This window comes from Doryrhamphus excisus, chromosome 1 (assembly GCF_030265055.1).
Source record: "Doryrhamphus excisus isolate RoL2022-K1 chromosome 1, RoL_Dexc_1.0, whole genome shotgun sequence".
Classification (NCBI taxonomy): domain Eukaryota; kingdom Metazoa; phylum Chordata; class Actinopteri; order Syngnathiformes; family Syngnathidae; genus Doryrhamphus; species Doryrhamphus excisus.
The window spans coordinates 21,131,617-21,152,740 of record NC_080466.1 but is presented as its reverse complement, the minus strand read 5'-3'; the positions used below and the strand labels follow the sequence as shown (position 1 = coordinate 21,152,740).

General features: G+C 40.8%; 3 protein-coding genes across 4 annotated transcripts; all 3 read left to right on the top strand.

The window, feature by feature from the left end:
* The first annotated feature begins 306 nt into the window (after nt 1-306).
* On the top strand, nt 307-4,273 carry sumo2a (small ubiquitin like modifier 2a). The gene is made up of 4 exons (XM_058091583.1): nt 307-459; nt 2,135-2,263; nt 2,556-2,627; nt 3,840-4,273. Exons 1-4 carry the CDS (start codon nt 439-441, stop codon nt 3,903-3,905), a joined length of 288 nt encoding a protein of 95 aa, XP_057947566.1. The 5' UTR covers nt 307-438; the 3' UTR covers nt 3,906-4,273.
* Nucleotides 4,274-4,422: 149 nt separating this feature from the next.
* Nucleotides 4,423-9,670, top strand: jpt1a (Jupiter microtubule associated homolog 1a). Its single transcript, XM_058091582.1, has 5 exons — nt 4,423-4,886; nt 6,135-6,277; nt 7,462-7,559; nt 8,036-8,063; nt 8,463-9,670. Exons 1-5 carry the CDS (start codon nt 4,831-4,833, stop codon nt 8,594-8,596), a joined length of 459 nt encoding a protein of 152 aa, XP_057947565.1. The 5' UTR covers nt 4,423-4,830; the 3' UTR covers nt 8,597-9,670.
* Nucleotides 9,671-9,825: 155 nt separating this feature from the next.
* On the top strand, nt 9,826-20,777 carry zgc:174863 (uncharacterized protein LOC100136852 homolog). Of its 2 annotated transcripts, none has more exons than XM_058091581.1 (8): nt 9,826-10,030; nt 12,343-12,422; nt 13,020-13,349; nt 13,823-14,119; nt 16,884-17,009; nt 19,126-19,170; nt 19,236-19,286; nt 19,377-20,777. In XM_058091581.1, exons 2-7 carry the CDS (start codon nt 12,350-12,352, stop codon nt 19,283-19,285), a joined length of 921 nt encoding a protein of 306 aa, XP_057947564.1. In that variant the 5' UTR covers nt 9,826-10,030; nt 12,343-12,349; the 3' UTR covers nt 19,286; nt 19,377-20,777. The 2 variants fall into 2 exon arrangements, with proteins under 2 accessions (XP_057947564.1, XP_057947563.1); XM_058091580.1 differs by having other exon boundaries at nt 9,826-10,034.
* The last annotated feature ends 347 nt before the right edge of the window (nt 20,778-21,124 follow it).

The window sequence follows — 21,124 nt, the reverse complement described above, 5'->3', positions numbered from 1 at the left end:
TTAGTAATTTTAAAAATGCTTGAGATATCTCGTTGCGTGGTCTGACAGTAGTAAAGTTTAGAAGAGTTGAATGTAGTATATTTTTTCTTTCAAAAAGAACAAATACATTTGGGCACTACATAATTGTTGACACCCATGTTTACGGATATAGCTATAATATAACTATGCCAAAACACCGAACAACTATAGTTGTAAGGTTGTAAATTTGATCAGTGGCTATTTTTTTAAAGTATGTGATATATTATTTATACATACAGTTGCATAATTTGATGAGTGAGAGAAAGGCTCAATGTTAAATGTATCGTTTTATTCGTCTTCTTGCGGGGTGCATATAAATCGCTCCGTCTCCAGCACACTAGGTGGCGGTAACGCTCCATAAACGGCGTTCGCGGCCTAGTCCCCAGCAGAAAGGGTGCAGAGACAGACGACGTAGCAACGATGGCAGACGAGAAGCCCAAGGTAAGGTATTTAGGTTATTTTTTTTCCATAGTTTGCGTCAGCTGTGTATACGTTTCTCGCTGGGGAAAAATGCGAAACAGTATATTCGTAGTCGAGCCAATTGGAGTCACAAAAATCAAGAGATTAGAGGTACGACCCGGCGCTAACATGCTAGCCGTAAAATTAGCTTTGTATGCTAACGTGGCTAATATGCTTGTAATTTGACATGGTTTTTGATTAATTACAATTGAATCAATAACACAGTTGTAATTCTGACATGAACACCGCGGTAGTTTCTTTATGTACTCGCTCGAGACTTGGATGCGTTGTAACAACACATGATTCAACAACGGGCCGAAATATGTTTTGAATGTCGGCCATTAACAGCGAATCCAATGGGGGAGCACAAGTACCGCCAACTTTAATTTGGATTGTTGATCCATTAAAATGCACTGTTTTTGATAGCTATGCAGCTGATGTGGTGCGGTGTACTTGGTAACGATTGACGTCTTTTTAATTAATTAAATCGATGTTCTATACTTTCTCTACCGCGTGTCGTTCACCGGCGAGCTAGGCCTATCCCAGCAGACTCTGTGTGAGGGGTGGTTTTCACCCTGGTGTCCACTCAATCACAAGGCACATGCATACAACCAACCATTCACACTCCCAGGGGGTCTTCATCGAAGCTAATTTAATCGATTAGCGAGCTGTGTTGAATGGAAAGTCAGATTTGAGTGTTGAGGGAATGTAGCTGTCTTTTTAAGCAGCTGTATTTCCATGGTAACTTAAGCTAAACTCATAACCTGGTTCCTCACCAGTTCATGTCCTGGCTTTATACGTGTTAATTATAACGAAAAATGTAAAAGGAGGGAAAAAGTCGCCACAAAACACGTCAACACTTACATCTAGTGGTCACAATGAGATACAGCAAGACGTGTTCTATAGATTAAAGAGTTGTTGCTCCAATTTAATTTTTTTAATGGATACGTCTTAAAATGAGTTGAGTTATTGAGCAGTGATGAATTTGAAGACTAGTAGGGTGTAGTTAGTATAAGAAATCAGTGTTGTCTTGCTCATTACATGCTCAGCATTATTCCGTACCTCCTCTGTTGCCTTTAGCTGTTGTGATATTTTCGGAACTCCTCAGAAAGGTTCTGGATCCTCTTGTGCCCCAAAGTAGTCACTGGCAGCAGCTCTTAGGTAGGTACCATGAGCCAGTATGCGGAATTTGTCGGAATTAATGTTAAAATCTCGCTCTCACTGACCCATGTTTTTGGGATGTGGAAGGAAGCGGACATACCAGGAGATTGGGACTTGGATATCTTGACAGTGAAGCAAATGTGGCAACCACTGTACAACTGTTCTGTCCTTTTAAATGCATAATTTATTTTCACAGAGTAATGTAATAATTCTATATTAATTCTGATTGCATTTTACACCAACCTGCTGATGTTGCTCACAGCCTCTAGTGGGCATAATTGCAATTGTTTTGTTAGATTTCCGTTTGTATTGAATACATCTTACAGTGTGGTTTTTTTTCCCCCCCGATTTTTCAAAAAAGTATATATTCATGTTTTGTTTTAAAAATGACCATCACTAGCAAAATAAGAGCCTTCATGTTAGCAACACACTGTCAGAAAAGATGCATTAAAGATGAATAAGAACTACGCCACACTTGTGTGTTTGCCTGCGTCAGGAGGGAGTGAAGACGGAGAACGAGCACATAAACCTGAAGGTTGCAGGCCAGGATGGCTCAGTGGTGCAGTTCAAGATTAAAAGGCACACGTCACTCAACAAGCTGATGAAAGCTTATTGTGAACGACAGGTAAGGCCCTCCAAAGTGTAATGGCATCTGTCACAAAATACTGTTCACTAAGTGGAGGCATTTCCCAACTGCAGACAGTGCCTCTGCAGCAAAATATTGCCTTTTTGTTGTAAAATTGTTGTTAAATTAAATATTGTCCTTTTTTGGATATACTGGCGTTGAGAGTTTCATGAATTGAAAGGTGTAATATTAAAGTGGCTTTCCATTATGAAGCAACTGACAAGTATTGAACATTTCCATTGTATTTTTAGTCAGTAATGGCATGTTTGACGATTTTCTGTCTTTCCCACAGGGATTATCAATGAGACAGATACGGTTTCGATTTGACGGTCAGCCCATCAATGAATATGACACACCCTCGCAGGTACTGCAGTGTACTGATTTTTAACCTATGGCTTGAATTAAATATTGTAGAGGGAATCGGTCAGTGTACCCTGCCTCTCACCCAAAGACAGCTGGGATAGGCTCCAGCATAGCCACGACTTTAGTGAGGAGTGTAGTGTAGGAAATGGATGGCCTCATTCAGTGGAATAATGGCCATTGACCTAACTTAACAGAGAACTGCGCCATTTTGTTTTTTTTGTCCAATCAGCCACAATCACTACACCAGCAACATGCCTCTTTCCCGTTTCTGTGTGTTTTAGATCACACCTTTCCCGTTTTTGTGTGCTTTAGATAGCTGCCTGGGAATTTTACACTAAGAATGCACATAACTGAGATTCACTTATTTCACCTATGAATGACCTATACATTAACCAAGCTATCGTGACACTGTTATTGTCTGAGCTAACATAGAGGAACTACTTTTCTGGTGTAGCGGATGGGTAGATCGACTGTGTATATAGCTGTGCTATCAGGTACCATGTGCTCTGTGTATCAGCGTTATAAGCAGCGTTTCCCATATGCTAGCTATTTGTGCCACCGGTGGTGACTTGGATATAACCATTAAATTAGCACAATTGGTAATGACACATTTGCAAAAAGATTAAAAACAAATGTTAAAGGCTGCAAATGAACTTTATTCTGTTCCTCGTTTTAGTTCCCAGTGCATTTTAAGAATTGGTTTGAGAAATAGTATGTGGAGAGGTCTGATTTCATGCTAAATATGATTAATTTGCCAAGTTTGAAACCTGTCCTCTTATTACCGCCAGAAACAAATGCATCTATGGGAAACACTGATACGATTTTATGTAATGAGCAGTATCTTTTAGGACTTTTATATATCATGGGCATAAACATGCCCTTCCATATATTAACTTTTAAAAGTCAGTTGGATAAACATTTTGAATCCACTTCACTGTCAATACATCTTATTATATACCTTTGTTTTTTTGTTTATTCACATTTACAAAACATTAATACACCTCTACTGTATCACATTAATTGGTTTAATCTTTTGTAGCTACACGAGCGGTCAAAATGATCAGAAATGTCATGGTAGGAAATATATATATATATATATATATACACAGTAAGCACGACTGCATCTGCAGTATCAAACGCTTAGCGATGTAAAGATGGGATTTCTGATGGCCATGTCTTAAACACTGAGCTGACATTGACTGTGTGTTTGCAGCTCGAAATGGAGGATGAAGATACAATTGACGTGTTCCAGCAGCAAACCGGTGGATGTGCTCTTTAATGAATGTTTCTTCTCTACAACTCTACCTCCCCTCCATGTCCTTCAAAGTTTGCATTCAGTCCAGTCCACACACACACACACACACACACACACACACACACACACACACACACACACACACACACGCGCGCGCGCGACCAGCCAGTGGAACGTGTAGTTGCAGCAGCTGCACAGCTGTACATGGGTTTTTCCTGTTAACTTGTTGGTTCTCTAGACAGTTGTAGCAAATAAATACTGTTCCTTTTTAGTTTTTATACTTTGTCATTGAGCGTGTCCGGTAGCGTTCTTGGTATGGACTAAGTGGCCCTGCATTTTAAACCCTCTCTTGTATGGAAATGTATTATTGGAATAAATTGAGTTTTTTTAAATGTGTGCCTATTTATTTATTTTATTTATTTATTTAATAAATATGACACATTTATATGCCAGCATGAAAATAGTACTGATGCACTAAAGTGTAAACATAAAGAATTGTTTAATCAATGTACATGGTGGTTTTATATAGTCAAGGTTCTAAAAATGTCTACTTCGGTTATCTCAACGATATTGATAGAGGGCACTTTTGTCTATTTTCGAATATAAAACAAAGGTTTGTTTTGTAAACGTCTTGTTTTTCATTCTAACTTCTAACGACGTAGGGCCGTAAAATTATCGACCTGGATTTTATTGGTCTGTTTCGCAGCTTGTGTCGAATAAGTAAAAATACAATCACCGATAACGAAACGGAATACAGTTTTATTTTTGAAAGCCATGCCGGAAGTAACATTCTCCTTCCCTGTGCTAACTTTTCATCGATTCACGAGGTTGGAGGCAGGTTGATTGAAGCACGGGTTGGCATTGACAGGAGATGAGGCGGTGAAATTCACAAAAATCTAAAGATTAATTCCCGTATATTCCGTCCAGCTTTCTAGCTTGTAGTGTGAAAATGACGACTACGACAACGTTTCAAGGAATGGAACCCGGTGCTAAAAACAGCTCCAGGTAAAATGCGTCGCCTCTCTCCATCACCATGTTAGCCACCATTGTGCAGTTACCCAACAAGCCTAGCATCCTTTTCCATTTTATTGTTAAATGCTTGTCCTTAACCCTCTGTCTATAAGTAGCAACTTGGAAATCATTGAGACATTAAGCATATTGAGGTGTTAACCTAGATAAATGGATGACCAGTTAAAGTTAGCTAATGTTTAATTAAACTAGCTAGCATGGTAGCACATGTCCCTCCCTTTGTACACCTTGCAGTTAGCTAGCCACAGACAAAACACACCGCGTTTTAATTGCAACCACGTAAAGCATACATCTATTTTTCTGTAGTGTTCGTATTATTTCCAATCTAGGTAATAAAATGACCGTCAGCGTTCGGTTTGCCGTGTGAAATGTGTTTCGGTAGGGTGGGGCCACTCATGGGTTTCCCCATCACTGAAAGTGCAACAAAGAGGTCAATGTGCTGTTTGAATGCTGAAATACACATGAGATCAAAACAATTCAGTGACATTTACACCTAACATGTAGCCACTGTTGACATGAATTTGGGGCATTTTGTGTGACAATGATGGCATAATGATTATATAAGTGGATGTAACTCTAAAACTATACCGTGAAATCACGACTAAAGTCATCACAAGGCAAGCAGGAGCACGTTTAGGAACATTTTCAGCCCACTTTATACGTCCAAGTGCTTCAGCATGCACAATATACTGCAGTATATTAATCTCATTATATAGGATCGGCGTGGGTAGCTATCTACCTCTATTTATGTGATTGATTGAGAGTCAATCACAATCTCATCTATTTGCAGATAATAAGAGAGACTGTTCCTCAATTAGTTGCTGGGTGTGTCTACCAGTAGAAGAAGTGCACATGCCTCCTAAAACAGGGTTGTGCAATTAAGGTGTCCTTCCTTATACAAGATGTCAGAAAAGTTCCAGGACTGTTGATGTCAATTCCTTTCTGTGGTATGCGGAAATGGGATACCAACTTGACTATTCAAGTCAGGATTTTCTACTCTTGTCATTAGTGCGTTCACGTAAAGGGGTGGGGTTTACAGAAGATGACCAATAACAAATCTGAACAATACACCAGCAGCTTACACCACTCACTGTTATTACTTCACTGTCATATTTTTACCCAGACACATACTGTTATCACATTATCATACTTATGTAACCTATAGATAACATAAATTGAACCATTCATAGCCATTCATTTCACCCAAAATATCCTCCTTTGCAGGGTTCTGCGGCCTCCGGGTGGTGCCTCCAACATCTCCTTTGGCACTGATGAGGAGAAACCCCCCGCCCGAAAAAACAAAATGGCCTCCAGTGTTTTTGCTGAGCCAGAAGACCCCTACGCTAACAGAAGGAACAACCCACCAGGTAGTGTCTATGTCACAGAGGGTCAAACTTATCTTAGAATAAGTGTACTTACCTGTAATGCGTACTTACCAGTGTTGTAAGTGTAAAAACGTGCAGTATCAGCACCTCAACTATTATAGAAATGAAACTTGGGTGAGTTTTAGAGTAGTCGATGTACGCCGTGTACAGTAAGTAATCCCTCGTTTATTGCCATTAATTGGTTCCAGACGTGATCGTGATTCGTGAATTTCTGTGAAGTAGGGTTCCTTATTTAAGGGTGTCACGAGACACTCAGTGCACGACATAAGACGATACGTGAGATTGGGTCAACGAGATGAAATTTTAGCTTTACTTTACTCAGAGTAATGAAAAATACCAAAATATATGGCAAGATATTGGAATCTACTCAATAAATTTCTACACTCTTGTGTACGCCGTGTGTATGTTACCAGGCCCGCTTCCACCCACCAAGAAAATGAGACTGTATGATTGACAAGAGGGCTCACTCCGTTCATGCCGTTGTTCTATGGAACAAATGTGCCAAGATGCTGAAACCCGTGCACAGAGTGAAGTCTCTCCTTGCTTGTTTGGAGGCGGGAGAGGAGGAAAACAGACATGCATGCACATGGCAGTGTATTGAGGCTGGCAAAATGATCGGCTTCATTTTCATTTATTTTGTGATTTATTAATTAATTAATCTACATTTTTTTTCCTGAATGAGAAATCTTGTCACGTTTTATCCTCTAAAAGTCGTAATTTGTTTCAAAGCAGGCCTACACAAGTAACAGTGAGGGTTTTTTTTTTGCTTTTTGGTTTACAGTTACTTGTAGCTACCATTGACTTGCCTTTAAGTAGTTTATTCAAAGCGTATTCTATCTAAAAATATCCTTGAGGAACAATTTGTCAGATCGCCACTGTACCAAGTGAATCCTGTCATGTATTATGACAAGCAAAAGTCTCCTTTTGCACCGACTAACATGTTCTTTCATCTTGTAACTGGATGTTGCGTGTTCTTTTTTTCCTTTAGCAAGATGGACAGAGCACTCTGTATCATATCCTTTGATATGATTGCATATACTGTGACTTGATCAAGGAGACAGACATTGCGTATGACATTGGAATGCAGCAACGGAAACTGCAGATAATGAGTCGTTTTCCTCGTAAAAGTGTGTCATAATGTGTGTCATGTCCTCCTCTTTTTCCAGGTGGGAAGCCCACGGGTGTCCTGTGCGGTGAGTCTTCAGCCCCTCTTAGGAGAGGGGCCAACCAAGGCATGAACCCCTCTGCAGACGCCGCCTCCATGGTAAGATCATGAGATACACAGGGACATGGAAGTGAAACTTCTAACGCAGAGACTTGCAGACTCGTTTAGAACCCGAGTAACTCTTCAGCCTTTTAGCTTGCATAACACAAGTGTTTACAGGTTGTTTACTTTGAGAAAGTACATTCGAAACATGACTATTAAGTACAGAGTGTCACTTTGTTAGTTGCAGTTGATGACAACAATGTGTAAAGTGAATAATAGTGTTGTTGTTGTCAGTTGATGGTTTAGGTTTTTTTTTTATTTTTATTGTATTTTTCAGAGAACCGACCACAAACAAATGTCTTTTTAAACATGTTCAACAGTGAATTGTGAATATGTGATGTTTGAAATACATCAAACAATTGATGAGACAGATGAAAATTGGCATAATGACCATGATTTTTCTGATTCAAGTAAGTCATTTCCATTCTGTGCCACGGTGATAGAACCTTGACATTTGGTCCTTCTCCTTCTAGGAAGGAGACACGCCTGTATGCAACGACGGTGAGCAATTTGCATCTTACTTCACCCAGTTAAAGACTGGTTTTCTTGACGCATGCATCTCCATCAAGTAGTGATGAATGTTAAAGACTGTTGTCACTAGGAAGCAACTTTAAATAGAATATACTATAATAGTATACACCCAACTTCCAAGGGTTGGTAATATTTTATCAAACAAGAATATGTATTTGTCGTACAAAGGGTTGTTCCATTTCCTGTTCTATGGTCAACATCACCTTTTTGCAATCACTGGTTCTTGTCAGTGGTGGCATCACACACAAAAAAGACACTTGAATTGTTAATCCTGTAGATGCTCACTTATACTTGTATGAAAATGTCCGACTTCAGTAACTGTTGTTTTCAAATGGGGCTGATATTCGGGGTGGTGCCATGTGTATTCAGGAAGTGATGATGCTGAGACTGACGCACCTGCAAAACGTCAAGAAGATGCTCCTCCAGCCGAGGATCCTGCCGGAGGCCTGCCCTCCGGACGCAGGAATCCACCCGGTGGAAAGTCCAGCCTCATCTTGGGCTGAATTGCTGCCAAGCTATCTCCCCCCCCCCCCACCCCCCCACCCCCACCCTGACCCCTGTCCTTCTTTCCACTACTTATCTCTTAACTAATTCCTAACACAAACTGGGAAACCCAGCCCATTTCTCCTTACCACAGGACCTCCCCTCCGATGTCTCCCTAGTGCCAGTGTTTTCCATATCTCAAGTGCATTGTTTTGATACCTCCTTTTAAGAACCATTTTGTACTGTTATTTATTTTGACAGAAGCACTTTATGTATTTCAAAGTCAATGATTCTGTGCCGTTCGGTCCTTGTATTGACGTGCAGAGAGGCCACAAGAATCAACGGTAAATCAACCCTCTTTTCTTTTGTACGACTCAGCACAAGCTACAGGTGTCTGAAAGCTGTCACTTTTTAATTGTGTGCCATTTTGACCCACCTTGCATGCACATTTGGTCCCAAATCTAGCAGTGTGGCAAAGAAACAAAACTGTGAATCCTTTCAAATCCTTTTTTCCCCTGTTGGTCCGTCCATGGTGGAAAAACGTTGTATTGTAAGTGCATGAAATTGTAACCTTTCTTACTTTCGCAGTATTAAAAGATCTACATGGGAAGCACATCAGTTATCTGAAGGATGACACCCTTTTATATTGTAATGACTAACCTTAGAAGATTTTGCCCCCAGTCATTGTTATATTGGTCGAATTTACTCTTAATCTTAGTGTGCCTCTTTGTGTTTAAAGCGACAAACTCGGACACGTTTGAGTTTTCTGCTTGTAGGCATTGCAATACTGTAACTGTTTTACATTGCAATCCAGGAGAATGTTGTTGGGCCTGATGTGATAAACCTGTCCTACATTTGACAAGTGACCTTATGACACAGCTCAGCCTTTTGCTTTCTCACTCGTTCCACGCTTTACAGTACGTATATGAACATGATAAAGCTGTCAATCCTACTGTCATTTCCAGTGTGGCGCTATCATGTACTTTGTCTTTCTTTTTACTTCATGCTGGATGTTTTTAAGTTGCTCGAATACAGTTGAATTCAAGAAATGGCACAAGTGAAAAAATAGACATTAAAAATCAATTTAGACCATGCCTTCCTGTTCTGATTTACTTAAGTGAATAACTGTACATTCAATTCCTTAGAAAATTGCGCATGGACAAAATGCCATCATTTTTGACATTCTTTTACTTAACATTTTTAAGGGAGTAAAGTCTTTAATTATTTCAACTCATCCTGCCCGTTAACCCATGAATGCTGACTGGCTCATATGCTTTCTACTCATACCGAAAGTGAAAGTACGGCAGCGAGCAGGCTGGAATTCCCACAGTTCATTCAGTCAGTTGTATTTTTGCTGGCGTGGAGCTTGTTCTGTTCGCAGGCGCTGAAAGCCACGGGAAGCCACAGCTCTTGACTGCCCCTTCGTTGTCCTACAAGCCGACCAACGACATGCTGTAGGTGAGTACACCCCGCCAGCAAAACGTGTACTTGATGCATGTTTGATGTTGTGTAGACGTTGTGTAATGTAACCCTAATGTAGCTGTACTTTGTGATCGTCTACGTGTGAGGTGAGCTCTCCCTCTGCTCAAGGCACAGCCAGTGTCAAAGTTTGAAAGGAAACACGTTTGTCTTAACGGTGGTTGCGCGCGCACAACTACAGTAGTAGTATACGATAGCATAATTGTTTATTTGTGCTTGCCGGGCTGTTTGTGTGTGCAATGAGGCGTGGAGAGAAAACTAGCCTCCTCAGTAGGAGGCAGTGTTGCATCGCTGGCGTTCTAAAATGTTAAGATAATTATGACATGAACAAATAGTTTCCTGAACTACATTTTAATATAAGTTGGAATATTTTTTTTTGGGGGGGGGGGGGGTAAATGATTTTAATTCATAACTTGCAAGTCAACCAGCACTACAAAACAGTATGTACATTAATTTTGGAGGCTCCACAGCAATCAAGTATTCACATTTTGTGGTGTTTTATAATGTCATCCAACCATATTTAATGCTATCAGAGGTCATTGCTTTTTGCTGTGTTTTGCAGTCTGCTTTTGTAGGGTTAGTTTTTACGGTAACGATAGTCTTTAGGGTGCTAACCCCTCATCCTCAGTTCCCACCCGAGATTGATGGAGTACAGATGTCCTGTTGAAGACCCCTCACAGCTGCACTTTCTGGACTCAACATTCACACAAACAACACTACATCTGACCTTTCAGTTATGAGAGTCATCTTTCGATGCACAAACTAGGGCTGGGCAATATGGACCAAAACTAATTTCCCGATATATTTAGGTTGAATATCGATATACGATTCATATTCCGATATTTTTTCCCCACAAACTGAGTTTAGTCAAAGGCCCGCTATGCAGCCTCTCCTCCTCTGTATCTAAGCGGGGATCTCGGCATAGCGAAGGGGTGCTCCTAGCTGCTACCGATAACAGGACGTGTTATTAAACAATAACAATGGAGGAATTGTTCACAGCTCAAGGCATTTGTAAATGCAACTGTTATTCTATAGACTTTCTCTTTCACTTTGAATGTTTAGTCTTGTGGGTGCAGTGATGTTTTGTCCCCACCACTGAAGTGAATCACTCACAAACCCTCATGCATTAACTGATTCTACTTGCATATCATAAAACCAACTCCTGCATACTTTTATATACAATATAATTGTACCCCATAGCCACTTGTATACACGGGCAGCAGCAGATCTGTTCTTTTTCACAGAATCTCAGGAACTGCTACTGCACCGCTCGACTGACTGCAAAGTCACATGTCTGGCTGTTCATGTACGAGACGCACAGTAGTAGTGTTCTGTGGATATAACACATTTTGTGGACTTTGTCCTCAGTGCAATTGCAACATCACTGAAAGCACATCACCACATTAACCACTACTGACTGTAATGTCACTTTTAAAAGCTTGCCACTGGAACTTCAGGATCAGGGCGCCAATTTAGCTTATAACAAAATACACCCAAGCAGCCAAGTCATTTCAAGTACAATAGTTATGAAATAAGTATCTTCAACGTTAATACAGACTATTCTTACGTCACTTAAGCCACATAAGATAAGGTTTCGAGCCCGACTGAAATGGGGTTTTTGGGGCTGAAAAAAAGCTGATACACAAGGGAAAAATTGTATTACAATAAAGTTGTAATAGCACAACAAAAAAGCCAACATTTTATGAAACTAAAGATTTCACCAGGTATAAACAGCCATGAACGCATGTGAAGGAAGTGGCAAATTCACAACAGTTATGACATTCACTAATATTGTGTATCTTGGTGTGGTGGCCAAGTGGTTAGCATGTTGGCCACACATTCAGGAGATGGAGAAGACCTGACTTTGAATCTCCGCTGGACATCTCTGTGTGGAGTTTTTCTCCGGATACTCCACAATCCTCGTATTCCAAAAACATGCTAGGTTAATTGGTGACACCAAATTGTCCATAGGTATGAATGTGAGTGTGAATGGTTTGTCTATATGTGCCCTGTGATTGGCTGGCCACCAGTCCAGGGTGTACCCCGCCTCTCGCCAGCTGGGATAGGCTCCAGCAAACCCCAGCGGGGGTAAGGTTACATATACTTGTGATAAGATAAGGCAGATGATGTTTTCATGTTACTCTTTACTACATTGACCATTTCACTGCTAAACAATATCCTTAACAGTAATCCTTAGGCATTATTTCCTTTTTGCTGTTGAAATCTATGACCTGGACGCCATATGAATGCCACGACTAAATTATTCTTGTAACTTAATGTGTTGCAGGTAAACAATGATGACCTCAGCTGCTATCCTGTTGTGGTTGCTAGTAGTGATCTGTGCCAGTGGACAAATTGCAGTGACTGGTATGATCCATCATGATATGAACATACGCTCTTAATCAAAATGTTATGACCAGGTTGGATCTTAAGGAGCTTCAAAACGCAAAAAGAAATGGGAATGAAAATGTAAGGAAGCAATTTATTGCAAACAACCACTAAACTGAAATGGGCTGTTTATCATCTGATACCTTTTTCTCTTTGAACATGACTCGAGGCTTCTCTCAGCGCACCATTGCTGCAGAGTTTTGGATGCAGTAAGTCATTTGAAACGTCTTAAACGATCCTGAGGGTTATGGAACAAAAAAGTCAAGTGGTAGACCCCGAAAAAATAAGGCCTCGTCTTCTTCAACACCACAAAATCGCCTGTTTGGAATGTGCACAAAAGCACTAAACATTGGATATTGAAAAGTAGCTTTATTTAACCTTGACGGTCCTAGCCTCCTCACTCTTAAAAAGAGTGTGACAGCTTCCACACGCTTCCACACTCTTTGAAAAGACCCCCCACAGTTCACACCTCCCCACTATTTAAGAAACACTGCTCTACTTAAAACCTCCTTAACATCCAACAGTGCAAAATGATCAGGAGTGTCATCATCTATCATAAAGTGATATTTTCTGCAGATTTTGTGAAAGTGGAATGCAAGACATACAACGTGGGACAATACGGTCAGCAATCTATGCTGGACTGTTGGATCGCAACCTCAAAAGAGGTTAAAGATCCAACGGTTAAGGTGGTTGTATGGAGGAAAGCTGGACACCCCGTGCTGGTTTTTGATGTGACAATCCAGACGGCATCCAGATTTTCCTTTGCCAAGCCATCATGGAGTCACAAGAACATGAACGTGTCCCTGCTCATCGCTAACACTTCAGTGGCTGACGAAGGAGAGTATACATGTATGGTGATAACTGATAGCGGCAAGCACAGCAGCTCAACCAACCTTAAAGTCACAGGTGAGAGCTTTGACGGCACATACTACAGTAGATATCGTGCTGTTTTTTCACGTATTAAAACAGTTCCTATTGGTGTCTTAATAACATAGGTATGGGAGAGTGTCTGGTGTGCTGGCCCTTTAAGTGGCCAGCGAATGTGAGTGAGGGAGTGGTACAGAGAGCTTGGTGCATGTAGCATGTCACCATAAAGGTGGGAGTCTTAGGGAGTTAACCCTCAATTCAAGCCGTTACAGACTTCAGCCTTGGAGTCCAAGCAAAAACTGTTAATAAAAAGAAAGAATCATAATATTCCACTTTGCTCTGGAAATGATAAATGGTTCGGTGTTGTTGCTGAGAAAATGGTGACTCATTATGTCATTTTATGTAACCTTTTGTCCATCCATCCATTTTCTATGCCGCTAATATCTACCACGACCCAGGTCGTTGTATGGTGAGCAAGTAATCACCACTTTCACTTCCTTTTTCTGTCATAGCTAAATACAGCACACCCATCATCCACTCTACCCCCAAGTCACAAGCCACCTTGACCTGCAACTCGAATGGCGGCTACCCCAAGGGCAGACTTGGCTGGTTTGTTGGACCCAACAGGCAGGAAAAGAGCACTGAAACCAATGCCAAGGATGCAGAAGATGGACTATTCAACCTCTCCAGCAATCTGACTTTGTTGCCAGGGTCGGAATCCTCTGAGTACACTTGTGTGGTGTTCAATGGCAATGATGGCAAAGACGATGAGGCCACATTGCAACTGAAGTCCCATACCGAGCGTCAAGGTAGGTAAAAGAAAGTGACTCACCCAACTAATTACATTAGTTGGTTCAGATCTAGTTTATTGTTTTTGGACCGATTTGTGATGTGTTAAAAGATTCTGTAAAGGCAACACAAACCTGTCAAGACAAGAACCAACCAGTCCTGCAAGAAATGTACCAGGAACTTTGCCTAGTTATTTTTGCAAAGCATTGGCACACAAGTATTTTCATCAACATAATGAACACCTTCATCTAATTATATTTATGAGGGTTTCAGGTTTGCAATGTCGCATGTCCAATCCTGCCAAGTTTCATACAGGTTAAGCCAAAACTGGGATGGACCAATTAGAGTCTCTTGCAGCCATGGCTAGTGCAGTAATGGCTGTGCCTTAGATGCCACAGAAGACAAACTGCACATTTGTAGAGATGCTTGTTGCTGACTTTCTTTCCGATATGCGACATGCCAGTATTGTCCAGCACTTCAGTACCGATACCGATATGTACAGCACCTCATCCCTCAAACTAATGAACATAGTATTAGCTTCTTTTAGAAATAAACACTGTTTGTGCAGAATAAGACACATTTATTGACCGGACTTCCTTATATGGTTCATAGTTAGGACGCACTTGTGACCTTAGCACTTAGGCTTGTGACCAATCACAGCGGAGTGGGCATGCCCGGAGGTGGGCCGTGGGTGGAATAAATTAAAATGAACCATTTTGGCAGGAAGCACAAATCAAAGGAAATACAGCTGGAATAGGTGCAGATTCTGCAAAATCTAAAACGTTTTCCGTGTGGGTTATTGTGTGTAGCTGCTCTATGGGAGATCACAACTCAAATGCAATACAATACCAAAGGTCGAAAAATGAGCATAATTGGAAGACTTTAAATTACATATTTACAATTCAAAAGGTTAAGCTTGCAAATAATTCCAGATCGCGGACATACTGGGCTAGCAATCTTGGTATCTTTATTAGTAAAATAAGACAATACTGTTATGAACCGCTGACTAATTTTTTATGCCAATGTCATCACAGGACATCCCTACAAACAAGATTTTAGCATGTTCATTCATTCATTCATTTTCTACCGCTTATCCTCACAAGGGTCGTGGGGGGTGCTGGAGCCTATCCCAGCTGTCTTCGGGCGAGAGGCGGGGTACACCCTGGACTGGTCGCCAGCCAATCACAGGGCACATATAGACAAACAACCATTCACACTCACATTCATACCTATGGACAATTTGGAGTGGCCAATTAACCTAGCATGTTTTTGGAATGTGGGAGGAAACCGGAATACCTGGAGAAAACCCATGCATGCACGGGGAGAACATGCAAACTCCACACAGAGATGGCCGAGGGTGGAATTGAACCCTGGTCTCCTAGCTGTGAGGTCTGCGTGATTTTAGCATGTATTCGTTTTATTTAGTATTATTGCCATTGCAGCAGTTTGGACAGAACTGAATAACATGTCTTTCTTCATACTGGATGGTTACTCTTGTTTTCAGAACGTGCACTGTGTGCTAAAAAAAAAGCTACCGTAGTTATTTCCTGATGCAGTTGTTTTGATGCACTATATCACTGAGGTGCATCATATCTCAGAAACAGATTCAAAGTCTTTCTGTAATCTTTACATCGAAAAGAAAAGGGTGCATGCTGAGTCAAAATTCTTTCATGTCATCAAAACCCAGTTTTGCAATAACAAGATCTGGTATGTTTGCATGATCAGTGCAAACATTAGCTCGCTAATCCACTGCAAATAAAAAACACTTCCTTAAAGCAAGCTGAAGTTTGACCATTTCCTGATGTGACTCAAGTTCACCACAATATACTAACAAACGTTCTCTCTGTGCCAGTATTGTGCTGCTCTGGTTGCTAGTCTGCTGCATAAACATGAGTCACTCCTAACTTTTGAACCAAATTTGCGGACCATTCCAATATCAATCATGGGCAGGATTTGGCCTGTAGACCACCAGTTGAATAGATGGACCTCTAACAAGTTCATCCATCTTTGGTCTATTCTAACTGTGCATGAAGAAACGAAAATCCCATGTCTTTGTGTATTTCTGCCAAATGTATCCAGTATTATTAGTACAGTAAACCTCGGATATATCGGAAATTCGCTCACAACGGACAGATAAAAAAGAACCGATTTTTCTGTAATGCATTTCCAATAAAAATTCATTGCATATATCAGATTTTTTATAACGGATTTCGCCTATTTCGGACAAAATCTCCAGTCCCGTTCCAATGCATTTCCATTAAATTTCCCTCGCATATATCGGATGGCCGCATCGTGGCGCTCCGATTCGCCGAATCGTGACAGGCCGCTATACGACGTCATTTGCAGCGTTGCCTGCGCGTCCAGGTACATTGGAAACATAGTCAAGGAAGTGCCTTTTTATAACGGCCATTTTCCGGTATACGCATATAACGGATTTCGCTTATATCGGACAAAACCAGTGGGAACAATTGAATCCGATATATCCGAGGTTTACTGTAGTATATTATCCAGACGATCTGTGTTCATCTTTCAACCGCTTGTGTCTCAAATCTGTTGTGACATCACTGTGGCTCAGGTCCATCTTGTTCCTTATCAACACTTATCAAGTTCATGTTCTGGAACTCCGGGAGAGAGATGACATATCCACAGTTCAGATTATTGCAGAGTGAAAGAGAAAGTCCAATTCTTGTTTCAGTATTAAAGGGAATGTTTCTGCTTTGTGTACTTTTCTTTGTCCGTTTTGCAAGGGCATTAACACTTTTATTCATCATTTAACTTTTTCAGGGCGCGGACAAGATCAACCAGGCACTGGTCTGGCCACCAGAATAGTGGCGCCACTGGTGGTTATTGGTGCAATCATCATTGGATTGCTGCTGTGGAAAAAGGTCAGCAGGCGCTGTTTTAAATGCAGTAAGTATGCACTCGTTTCTGTGTGTTCCATGCAGCAGTAGTGTAGTGTGCTGAAACTGACTGACTTTTCACACTTTTCAAATTAAAATGACCTGTGATGCATTTGCCCTGCTAATACTGTTCATTAGGTCAAGTATGAATGTGATCATCTGAAACCTGGTGTGCAGTTAGACTTATGAGATTTATCTTGGCCCACTCACAAATTAAGTTAAAACGTGTGTGTGTGTGTGTGTGAGACCATGGAACTTTTTGAAAGTAGATTTTAGAAGCTTCATGTTAAATGTAAACTGGTAAATATTGCAGAATATTCAAATAACCTACCGTAAATTCTGGACACTCAATATAAACTGCACCTAAATTTAGAAAAAAATATTTGTATATATACATTGGCGGTACCAGTCTTTAAGACACAGATCTTCACGTTGCAACATGGGATATGTAAGACAGAACAATGTTACGCACATTTGAATTGAACAACATCAGAATTATTTCATCACACACTTTGTCAGTCTCTCTGTCAAGTATTGCAGATCAATCGGTCTCATCATTAAACTCATTAATTCATTCATTCATTTTCTACCGCTTATCCTCAAGAGTGTCGCGTTGGTGCTGGAGCCTATCCCAGCTGTCTTTGGGAGAGACTAGACTGGTTGCCGGCCAATCACAGGGCACATATAGACAAACAACCATTCACACTCACATTCATACCTATGGACAATTTGGAGTCGCCAATTAACCTAGCATGTTTTTGGAATGTGGGAGGAAACCGGAGTACCCGGAGAAAACCCACGCATGCACGGGGAAAACATGCAAACTCCACACAGAGATGGCCGAGAGTGGAATCGAACTCGGGTCTCCTAGCTGTGTGGCCTCTAACCACTTGTTAGCCCATCCTTAAACTCCAAATTGTTAATTAATGTAATCGGGATTATCTATGAACGCTCATCACCATTACTCGCTCGTAGCATTAGCAGCATGTATACTATACTGGTTTCCCCTCCAGCACTAAGCCTTCTGGGTAATGTAGTACACACCCACATTAAGCAACACAATGAACATCTCTGAAAATGTACTCACACTGTGATTATGAATCTGGTGAATGTAGGCGTGAGTGAAATTGTTTTAATGTTATCTTGTAGATTATTAATGACATAATGATTGCAACATCATGTCAAATTTATCTTTAATGACTGAAATGAATGGGGGCGGCACGGTGGTCCAGTGGTTAGCACACAGACCTCACAGCTAGGAGACCAGGGTTCAATTCCCACCCTTGGCCATCTCTGTGTGGAGTTTGCATGTTCTCCCCGTGCATGCGTGGGTTTTCTCCGGGTACTCCGGTTTCCTCCCACATTCCAAAAACATGCTAGGTTAATTGGTGACTCCAAATTGTCCATAGGTATGAATGTGAGTGTGAATGGTTGTTTGTCTATATGTGCCCTGTGATTGGCTGGCCACCAGTCCAGGGTGTACCCCGCCTCTCGCCTGAAGACAGCTGGGATAGGCTCCAGCACCCCCGCGACCCTCGTGAGGAAAAGCGGTAGAAAATGAATGACTGAATGACTGAAATGAATGATGACTAATGTTACATAAATAATGACAGAGGGTGTAGTTGTGATAACAATGTGGAGTGGGCAGTGGGCAGTGGATTAACTATTGGTTTCCCTTTTATAGCGACTGCTGACTGAGATAAGGGATGAGTTTAAATATAACCTGAACCTTAGCCTGGTCTGGAGCAGGCTTGCCCCACAGAATAAAAATCTCCATGGTAACCTACAATATGTCAGAACATATCCCATTTTCCACTATCCTATTATTTTTCAAAACCAATATCGTTTTGTATAACAAGCCCTGAACGTCCCATAAAGACAGTCTTAGGTAGGCAGGTTAGTTCATGTAATGCTGTGTTGTACCTACTTGCACGTTCCCATGTCATTCCATGCCAGTTCCTACACGCACTCCTTTGATGTTCACAATTTTAGTTGGATGTCTCAGTGATTGGAGACCTTACTGTACATAAATATTTTACTTGTGAACATCAAGCCGTGCAGCTCCCTTCTTTCTTTTTGTGCAGTATTGGTAGTAGTAGTCACGTGGTTGTGTCGATGTGTTCAAGGGACCCACAGAATGGTCGCTCAAGATGAAGAAGCTGCCGAGAATGGTAAGCCTTTTCACATTTGACTCGTTCTGACGTTGTTCTCACATGTATTATGCTATCCCATGAAGCGGAACCAGATGATCAACTTTCACTAGATGCCAAGAAGGACCCTAAATGAGGTATTCTTTCTGAGAAAACCTTTTAAAAGCTTTTGTAGGTGGATGTGATTATGAGTCTCTTAACAATCTCTCTCCCTCTTTGTCATTTAGGAGGTTTAGCTTACACTGACCTATCAACAGGAACCAGCATTTCCATGACAAGGAATCATTTGTATTATGGTGATTATACAACTCAACCGTGAGATATTGATTCAATGAATGATGGAAAGAAGTTGAGACTAAATGAGACTATTGAAGTCTCATTTAGACTCTATCGAACTGCGACTGTGTGTGTGTGTGTGTGAATGCTAAAATAGCCCCTGCCGATATTCACTAAATAAGTATTATATTCTCATGAGAACCATAAAAAACAGCAACAGTATCTACTGCCAACTGAATAATTCTTACATTCAATTTATATTTTTTGTTTAATTTTGAACATTTAAAAAAAAATTTGGAAAGCAGTTTGTAGCTCTTTATAGTCCATTTTTACATCTTGGGTTTGGAACATCGGACCTGAAAAATCTGTCGCTTGAACTTTTCGGTGCTATACTTTTTTGCTCATATTATTATCATATCATCATCATATTATTAACACACTGCATGAGTCCAACAGTGTGTTTTTAAATCATCAAATGTCCTGTTAGCATCCTTAGCTTGCTAATCAATGGCAACCAAAACCGTAAGTCAGCAATTAAAATGAAGCTTTCTTTTACTTTCATTGAAGACGTGATTGTTGCCAAAGACACTATGCGGAAGCATGACACCCCATGGACACCGCCTTCCTGTTTTGCATGAGCTATTTGTTGAATTCAATAATGTTTCTGGAAGGTGTTGATCTCACTGCCACATGTGTGTATATATACGTATAAATAAGTACTTGTCTTTTACAGAGCACGGAAATGCATTACTGGGTCTCAGGAGGTAATATTTTAGTTACTTCAGTGAATAAACATTGAAACACTTAAAAAGGCAACAGGTTTATCAACTTGCGATGTTTTAAAACCTCCGAATCTGTGTCCTACTGTTGCATAAGCAGAGTAAATGTAGCAAAAACACTGCAATTGGCTGCCCGAGATACACTGAGCCTCATATTTGCTTATAAAGTAGTATCTTTTCACACATAATGTAAACTAGAAAGTTTAATTCTAGCTGCTGACATTTGTGCCAAAAAAACAAAATGAGTGCCATCAACTTGGATGAAACTTCACCACGTTGTGAATGACAGATTCAACTTCTTCATGCATGCTGTTAATTGCTGTAATTTCCGACGCCACTTGCTCATTATTCACGGGCAACAACAACTGTTTGTGTGTGTTCTCTTTCACTTTCATCATAACTCAGAGATCCCGTCAGTGAGAAGGCTCGCTGTATGTGGGTGGGGAAAGTAGCCTCTCAGGGGGCCAAATTTCTGGCGGTGGTCCCGGTGAGAAATCAGAATGTTAAACAGACAGAGACAAAGATACCACTCAGCATTTCCCGCATTTTTGTACATGAATAAAAAGCCCAGCATTGCATAACTGCGATACAGTTTGTACAGCTACTCGGAGTGAACTCTGAAGGAACTCACACTTTGTGCCACGCAACTTGGCTGTATAAAGTCCTGGACTATTTATCACCGCGTGTGTGTGTGTGTGTGTGTGTGTGTGTGTGTGTCTGTGCATCACTTTACCACCCAAACACACACCATAACTGGCAACACAAACATCTTATCAGCATCTGTAAACGCATACTCTTCATCAAGCAGTTGCAATGGTCAATCATTGACTTGGACTTAGCGTTTATTTTTTCTAAAGAAAACAACACAGGTCCCTTTTCGGGATTGGTTTTAATAATGAAATAGTCAAACTGTCATTTGT